A 9174-nucleotide genomic window follows, 5' to 3' on the forward strand; every position below is an offset into this window, starting at 1 on the left:
GGGGGGGGGGGCGTCGTCGGAGGTCCGCAAAACGAGACGGGTGGAGCTGCAGCAAGAAGGTGGCGAAGTGCGCCCCCGTTGGGCTGCCCCATTCGTTTCCTTTAACCGAAGCGGCACCGCCCTATCTATATTTAATGCCGTCGGCCCTCATGACTCACCTGTCGTCCAGCCTCCAGGAGACGTCGCTCCAGGCGCTCATGGAGCGGGTGGAGCGTCGGCGCCCGCTGTACGCGGCGAGGTGCGCGCGCGACGCCCGCTTGGAGCCCGCGATGCCGCCGCCGGCGCCGTCCGTCGACCTGGTGGGCGACTCGTCCGGGAAGTTGACCCGGACCGTGGGCGGCGGCGTGTCCAGGAGCAGCGTGTCGCTCAGCGCGTCAGGCACGGACCGGATGCTCGGCGAGGAGGCCCTGGTGTCCGGGCCGGCGGCGGGCGTGCTGGGGCTGGGCTGCTCGTCCAGCTCCGTGTCGGCCAGGTAGTCGCCGCTGCTGCCCGCCGACCGGCCGCGGCCCGAGCCGTCCCCGCCGCGGTAGAACTGCACGGGGCTGGCCTTGGGGGTCGCGGACCTGGCCACCCTGCTGAGCCACATGATGACCGGCCCTGGCCTCGGCCCTGGCCGCTACGTGTCGTCCTTGTCCTCCCGCCGGCTCGCCGCCCGTCGGCCTGGCGCCTCGCCGCGGCCCGCGCGCCGGCTCGGCTCCCCACGGCCTCGGCCCCCGCCGGCCCCAGCCATGGCTGACAGGAGGGGGCGAGGCCCCCGCGAGGCCCGCAGAGGCCCCGGCTAACTACGAGACCCGCGGCCGGCCCATGGCTCGCTGCAAAGAAGAGACGGGGTGGTCAGCGCGACACAGCGCGACTGACACGACCACCACTCAGGAGACTCGAGCTGCTTTACTAACACACCGACACACCGTGGAAATAATTACAGCCGGGCACGCACGTAAAAGTTTGCAGTAAATAAAAGCAGGAAGGGGAGTGATAATATGTTGTTTCCACGCACGTGTACATTCAGGTCGAGTGAGAGAGGGCGTAAGGGGATAGAAAGTCCCGTGCTCATTTCCTCAGGCACTATGGTCGTTTTGCCCTCATAATGTATAGAACGGAAATGTAGGGAAGACACGAGAGAGAAAGAGAGAGAGCGAGCGCGAGAGAGATGGTGGGAAGAAACAGACATTGCAATATTGTCCCAGCGAGCCGCCGGCGCGCGGCGGCACAGCGCCCCCAGGGCCCAGGGCCCCCCACCCGAGCCCGCTGCCACGCCACGCCGCTGCCGATCCCGACCCGCCGCCCCCCGACCCTGCGGCGCTATGCGACAGGATGTGGGGTGGAAAGGAGAAAGGGAAATGGGGATAATATCAGCTGGGCGTCGGAGAAAAAAATGCAGCATAAAATAGGAGTCCAGGGTGTGGCGGGTGGCGGGGCGTGGTGGGGTGGTATGGTATGGTGGTGTGGCTGTGCGCAATAAGCGCACCACAGGCTGATCCGTTACTCCAAATAAGGCCTCCGGCGCCTCCAGTAACGGCCGGTCCCAGCCTCATCAGGCCTGGCTCCGCCGAGCGTTCGGTAAACAGATCAGCAGGGCGCGTCGTGGCAGCACAGCAAGCAGCCCCGGGCACGCAGCAGCTCAACACTGCACCGCCGCACAGCGCGCTGCTTGTCCACGGGACCTTTTTATTCTCTTTGACCGCTATTGTGTACGCGGGGGCGATGATCCCCTCCCGACCGCTTTGGGGCGGCTTTAGGTTACTCCCGTCGACTTCCTAAAGAGTGCGCCGCGGGGAAACCGCTCTTGCTATTGCGAAAAGTTTTAAAACGAGCGGGCTGTGCCGCCAACCGTGGTCGTGCGCGCGCGCCGAGTCTCTAGCCTCCTGGGCCTGGGCCGCTTTTAATTTGCGGAAATGCGATTGCGCGAGGCTGATAGCCCTTGCGCTGCAAAGGGACGGGCATCAGAACCGGGAGAGTAGTGAAAGCAGCAGAAAGCAGCAGAAAGCAGCAGAAAGCAGCAGAAAGCTGCGAGGGACTCCCGAGCCCGCCCAGGTCCGCACCAGGCCGGACGGCCAAATCGAGTTCTCGGCGCCCCCGCTGGTCCGCCGTACCCCGCCCCTTTTCCCTTTCAGAGCTCATTTCATTACACTCCCCTACCCTCAATCCCTTCACCTTTCCGTCCCCACCAGACCCTGCGCGCAGCCTGGCCCGAGGAATTGTTTCGCATGCGTCGCCTGCTATCCTACCGAGATAACTTCCAATCTGCTCGAGCTGCCGCACAGCCACCTCTCCCAAATCTCCCGAGCTGAGACGCATTTTCACGCGGCGCCCGACTCACTCACTTATTCTTAGCTCACGAAAAAAATCTTTCAGTGAAAAGAGAAAAATGGAAGGGCTTATCATTTTTCTCCCGCTCGCCGCGGCCCCGCCGCACCTTCTGGCGGAGGAAGGGACAGCCGCTTAATATTCCGTGAGGAGATGACCCGCAGCCGCGCGCTTGCCTACCAATCCCATCGGCGCGGCGGCCTTTTCATTTCCTGCCACTTTCATGTTTTATTGAAGCCGCGGCTCGGTTTCCACCAGCCAGCCAGCAGGCTAGCGGTGCGGTGGCGCCTCCTCGGCAAAATAAATAATATCTCGGGCGCCTGCGTGCGCCGGAGGCGCTACGCCTCGCCACGGCCTCTCCACGTCGTGATGACCCCCCTGATCCTACACCATATGAGCAAGCGGATGTCTTCATCATTGGGCGGAGGACCCTCGCAGCCTCCCCTCCTCGGAGCCCGGCGGACGCAAACTTCCACGACCACCACTTCACTGCAGTGCTCTGGGTGGCGGCGGTCGGAAAGGCACCAGCCGCACCGGACGGCGGAGGGCAAAACAGGAAGTGGGAGGAAAGGGAGGGACGGGCAGGAGAGAGACTGACAAGCGTGGGAAGAAAAGGGGGAGGGGAGCTGCAGCCGGGAAAAGAGCATATTGGGGCCAGCAGGCCACTGCACCCGAAACAAATGGGGGTTCTTGATGCGTCTCGATGTTATTACACTTTTCGTGTTTGTGCTTTGATTTTCCTGAGTGCGTTGCGCTTCTTCTCGAAACAAACACAATGCACTCGAAAAAATCAAGTAAACAAACGAGGCACTAAAATATCGACTATTCGCATTTTCTGTTTTCTGTGTGAGCGTCGCCCGTCGCGCTGCAGGCAACTACGCCCCGCTCGGTGGGCAGCAGGGGCTACAATTGAATGGAATGGGGATAGCATACAGCATGCAGCAGCCTCGGCAGCAGCCGCCCGGGACCCGACTCCCGACTGGACCCCGGATCCATGAATTAATTCCACTGGGGGCGAGCGCCGCGGGGGTCTGATCGAGGAGGGTCGATGCTGGGTGCGCGAACAACGCGCATATTTCGTCAAACGAAAATCATTCTGATATTCTGTGGGTGGCGACTCGGCTTTAGCTCCACTTTGCTTCTCATCCTTCTTCTCCCGCTTCCTTCCCCTACGACCTCGTTCTATCTCTGTAACACTGGCTACTCCTGCTGCTGGCGGTGGAAATTAGATTTCTGTTCATCGCAAAGAATAATGCAGCCTTTCATCGACCTTTCTGTGAAGGAAAACAAAACGGTCGGCCTCAAGCACGTCAGCACCATGGGGCCTGGTGTGGCGGGCCTGGTGTGGCGCACCTGCGTGGCTATCAGCATTGTGAGAAAAACAACAAAGGAGCAAACAGAGGTCAAAAACAACCCGAGAATTATGGTTATTGTGTGGAAAATAATGGCAAAAACGAAACGTGTTTTTTTTTTCGTTCCTTTAACAGACTTGAATTGAGCTATTAACATCTCGTAATATATTTTTCGCAGTGATAGGAAGGTGGCCGTTATAATGGAGAATCAACCGAGTCATTGGATTGCGTTCCTCCGGGTCCCGTTGTCGACAACGGCGCCAATCGCATTGTAAATTGTGGGGTAGCGCACGGAAGCAACGTTCGAGAGTGAGAGACAGTAGCGAGCGAGAGAGAGAAAGGCAGTACGACCGATTAAAGCTATACAATGGTAGTGCATAGTTAAAAGCCTTAAACGGACAGCGGGTCGGGGCCCGCAGTGTCGGTCGTGATCTGCTCGTCGGCTGATGGCGGTGCCGTCTTGGAGCGTTTGGCGCTGGCGCTGAGAGCGACGGGACCTAATAATTACATGCTGACACCACCTGGCAACGCACCAAGGACCCTCCCTCTTGGCACCCCGAGTAGTATCTCGTGTAGCTCGAGCAGGAGCATCGAGATATTAAATCATCCACCACTAGATTTTTCCATTAACAAGAAGCAGCATGCAGAGGCTGATGTAACGCTCCATCTAGTGCTGCAACCGTTCTTCCTACTAATGCTGATCATCCCATGTACTCTTCCTGACACCGCTCCGCCCTCCCGAGTCTCGAGGATGCTACACGTGCTCCTGACACTAACACTGAAGTAAAACACGAGAGACTAGAAGGAAATGCCATTCGAATGCAGAGTAAAATTGTGCATTAAAATAATATTTGTACTATTTACACTAAAAACTATTCAGTCTGTATTTTTATAAACAAAACAAATCTAATTTTGCTTTACTCAATTTACAGAATATATGCGTATTTGAGTTTGGACGGGGAAAATGACTGAAAGTGTAAAACTTTGCCATAGCTTTGTATCGCACAACTACTTTGACTAAAAGTCCTCCATGTCCATCTCTAAAGCAGATGCCAACAGTAGACATTCCTCCAGCCTGTCCAGGGGCCGTGCGAGTCAGAGTCACGTCCCAGCCACGCGCTGCCACGCCACGAGACGTTGCCCGCTGGGGGTAGTTTCGCTCGGAGCCCCCGGTCATCAAGTGGCCGAGGTGCTGAGTGGCGCGGCGTGGCAGCGATTGGACTCCTGGCGTTAGCATTATCTGGAGGAGGCGGTGGGGATGCGAGTGGGAGGAGCAGGAATCTTGCACGAGCTGGAGAGATGAGATGGGGAGGTGAAATACTTTGACAAAATTGTCGAAGGTTTACGAGAAAATTTTCCATTAAGTGTGCCGTAAAATTACAGTTCGAAATCGTTAAAATAGAAGCACTTCATGAGGACTTGCAACAAGCGCGAATATACTAACGAAAATTTGTTTATACTAAAAAGAAAACAAACGTTGTAAATTTACTAGGGTATTTTTCATAGTGAAAAATGAGAGGAATAGCGAGTGAGAGAGGGATAGAGGGAAGAGGCGGGGAGGGCAATGAGAAAAGAGGACAGACATGAAGTAGACCACCGTGGCCATGGCACAGACACAATGGAGGTAGGGGAAAGAGGGGGGGGGGACGTCGAGAATCGCGGCGAGGCAAAGAAAACGCAGGAAGACTCAACGAGCGTACGAATCCGCTTGACTAAAATCCGCTTCCCACCAAAACAAACTCGTGACTACTCAGCGCACGCACGCACACACACACACACACACACACACACACACGGGCGCAGACGTACGCGAGCACACGCACACACACTTGTGAGCGCTTAGGCAAACACCTAGGGGCTGAGTGCCAAACAACGGTCCCGCCTCTCAAATTGGCTAGGCTACAGGGCGTGTGCTCTGGCCTGCTCCGGCAGAATAAAATTTGAAACCTCTTTCTATGCAAGCCTTGTTGGTTGAGGTCAAGCTCATTCACGAAGACTTGAAATAGTTGGGCAGGAATCTTGTGCTGAAATAAGGCAAACACGAGCAGAAAGTTTGCAGTGTCGTCACTTAAGTGAATTATTCCAGAACCTTGCCACCCCAGTCACGCATATGTCGACTAGCTCGCGTGGTGCGTGCGCGTAACGTACGTGCGAGGTGCGAGATGGAGAACACTCAACAAAATCGCCTCTCCTACACATTTCATCAGAATTGTAAACTAAATATAATTATTAAAATGGAAATTTAGAATAAACGCAAGCAAACTGCCCGGTAGTACAGCGTATCCCTCCTTCATTGCGCAATCCGTCGGGTCTGCAATTCTGCATAGTGCAGAACCGCGCCTCCTGCCTAAGCTTTTCTCACCGCGAGCAGAACGTGGAGCAGAAATGGGACGGAAAAGGCGCGCTGCTTGTTGTGCTCTGCTTGCTGAAAGGAGGGCAATTCGTCCCCCTCCCCACCCCGTTTTTTTTTTTCGTACCCCTTTCCCACTCGCCTTTTCGACTCCGCTCCGTACCGCAACGTCCCTCATTCCTCCTCGTCTGCGAGCGCGAATTCCCAGCGTGCAAGGAAAGGGGTGGTGGGGGAGCTGTTCTGGAAACTGTTCCCGGAACCACCTCCAGTGGTATGGCTAGGGGACAACCAAAAGTCTTGCTCGACATTCCCCAGGCCAAACAACCTGGAATTTTTCCCTCATCGTGACGACGAAAAGTTGTGGTGGCTCAGTCTATTCGTCTCCACGGAAACTGGAAACCTTTTTTGGGTATTACTTTCCAGACATAGAATATTGAAGAATAAAAGTGCGACAACCAAATAGTAACAGTAAATGAAAACGCGGGCAAGGATGACAGTGCTTTTACTGGTTCAATCCAAACACAGGCACGACTCCGATCACTCACACACCGTTTTATCGCTACTCCTGCGCAGGAGCCGCTCTCCTCCTGGAGCACGCAGGGTCAGCAATTGTTGAGAATTGGTCGAGGGGATTCTACACAGCCCATCAGCTGCTTGTGTCGTGCGCAGCTCGTCCACTCTCTCATCTCTCTCTCTCTCTCTCTCTCTCTGTCTCTCTCTTTCTTTTTCTTCTCTCCGTCCCAAGCGGGCGGATTCGACAGGCCAGGAGACATACCGCTGTAGGAACGGCGTGCGATATAGAAGGGGGGGGGGGCGATGAATGAACCGTGGCTGAGCCCCCACCCAGCACTGGCCCGGGCCTCGCCACACCATTCAGATGGAGTGGGATTAAGGATTGAGGGGGCTAGAGGGGGGCTTTAGCCGGAGATGGATCCGCCCACTTATCCACCCGGCCACCAAGCCAGGCCGACCGCAATATAACCCAATTTCGGGTAATGCATATTTTAACCTGCTCCCGGCATGACTGATACCTGATTGTGCCTTATTCATTTTCCACGCACAAGCGTGTTGCAATAGTCCAACAGTGCGTTACACTGAACATATCGAGCGCAGCTGCGCGGCACTTCAGTTGAGTGCCGACAGTTTGGAACGATCGTGGTGTCCCTTGTGCCAATCCAGATCGCAATCGGGGCCGCCAACAACGCCAGTGGAAAGACAAGGGCGTGGCAGAGAGGAGCACACACAATGCGAGGGTGGAAAGGAGAGAGACGTGGGGGAGAGAACGGGTGCGGTGCGGACGCCGCGACAGAAAGGAGAGGGTAGGACCAGGAACGCAGGGAAGTGCATGACAGAGGCAGGAGTCGGTTCTGTAGGACACGGATACAGAAAATACAAAACGAAACAAAAAAAACTGAAGGTCGAATGAAACGCGGCGTCGCACGGCAAGGGCGTCGCCAAGGTTCAGGGAGCGAAAGAGGGGGTTTGGGAACGGGGAGATGAGAGGCAAGCGTCGCGGCCGCGGGACTACCAGGGCATCTGTCATCGCGAAGATGGTCGGCCGCTCATTTGTTATTCTGGAGGAAAATTGAGACACCCCACTGTTCCCCGCGCCTCCGCCCCTCACCCACCCTGGCACAGAGCTTCACGCGGCGGACAAACTCGCTGTCTTTATGATGCGGTTGCGGTTGCGGTTACAGGAGGGGGTAAGGCACGAGGACGAGAAGTGTATGCCCACAAAATAGTTTCCCTCAGACAAGGACATTTATTGCCCTTAACGAGGACAAGGTCATTTTTAGTTAACTTTGTTTCAGGTCAAACATTTTTTATGCTGTGGATTTTTTGTTCCTTGCATTGACGTACGTTGCGGCCTCAGTGGTTTTCCAACCCCCAAGATGCACAGCCGCACCGAACGAGTTAAAGCCGTTCTTTGAAATAATGGGGTGATCATCAATAATGTCCTCATTTTCCTTGATTCAATGCTGGTGCACTTCATTCAATATGATACAATCAGCTCCCGCGGGTGTGCGACAAGGAGTGGTCCACATCTAGTGGAGTTTCCCATGCCGTGGCGCCCGGTCCATGCAAGCGGTCTAACGTAGGCGCGTGGGCAATCTCAATGCGGAGGGACAATTTTAGTACCTAGTAGGTTTGATGTGTCTTACAAATTTGTCTGTACGGAAGTAGAAATTTTACCTGGGCTAGGTACAAATGCCGTATTTCGTATGTAACGCAGATACGAATTTACATTTGGTTTCGATGTGCACAAGGACCTAGCCTACGTACAAAATTTGCCCCTCGCCATTTAGTGTGGGGGCCTCGTCTCCCCACGCGGGCACAGCCGGCCTGGCGGTATCGGCCGCCTGCGCGTGGCTGCGTGATGGATGGGCCCCGGGAGTTACTTCCGGATGAGGTGAGATGCGGTCCGTAGAGTAAACTTCCGGCCGAGGAGAGCGAGGGTCCGTGCGGGCCCTCCGGCCGCCGCCGCCGGCGCAGGTGTCGACGCTGCTCACCCGTCTGCACCATACGTCCCAGACCTCATTCGACCAGCCCGCCAGCCCGCCCTCTTACCCCCACATCCAGCGGCGAGCAGCAGGCTCCCCGCCAGCAAGCTCCTCGGCAGTCTGTCGCTCGCTTACCCCCTCTCTACCCGCAAAGCCCAGCACAGCTGCCTCAGCCCCCATAAAGCGGGGCAAACGAGGGGCTGGGAGAGAGATAAGCAAGCCAAGCTGGACCAAGTCCATTACGTCAGGTGTGTGTGTGCGCGCGCGCACGAGCGAGCGTGAGCCGCGAGCTCTTGTGTATGGAGCTACGTCCCAGGGTAAAAAAACCATGATTGTCATGGTCAAATTGAGATTTTGACCATGGGAAACCAAGATTTTAATCATGGACATCGCCTAAACCATGGTGATCACCCATGACCATATCCCCAGTCATGATGCTCTGCAATCGGTTGACCATGGACAACGACTCAACCATGCGCAAGTGGGATGTCCACACCATGGTCTTGGTCTACCTTGGCGTGTTCTTTAGATAGTGTCGTTTAGACATGATTACAGTGCGCCATCTCTCGGGAGCTCGCGACACTAGCGACCAAAACGTCATTGTAAACACGGGCACAGGCGTCGGTCATCAACTTTGTGGTTACGTATGCAGCTGCGTCGGTGC

General features: G+C 55.9%; 1 protein-coding gene across 2 annotated transcripts in view; it reads right to left on the reverse strand.

Annotated features, from left to right (window-relative positions):
- LOC127750359 (potassium channel subfamily T member 1-like) overlaps positions 1-9174 on the reverse strand; it is a 162524-nt gene that overhangs the window by 98162 nt on the left and 55188 nt on the right. The window contains exon 1 of one of the 2 annotated variants that reach the window (XM_052271876.1): positions 159-811. The exons of the other annotated variant lie outside the window; for it this stretch is intronic. Coding sequence (XP_052127836.1) covers positions 159-586 — 428 coding nt within the window. The 5' untranslated portion in view covers positions 587-811. Of the gene's footprint in view, positions 1-158; positions 812-9174 lie in introns of those variants that run through there. 2 annotated transcript variants of the gene reach the window in all.

The sequence above is a fragment of the Frankliniella occidentalis genome, unplaced genomic scaffold, assembly GCF_000697945.3.
Source record: "Frankliniella occidentalis isolate FOCC.00 unplaced genomic scaffold, Focc_3.1 Scaffold177, whole genome shotgun sequence".
Classification (NCBI taxonomy): domain Eukaryota; kingdom Metazoa; phylum Arthropoda; class Insecta; order Thysanoptera; family Thripidae; genus Frankliniella; species Frankliniella occidentalis.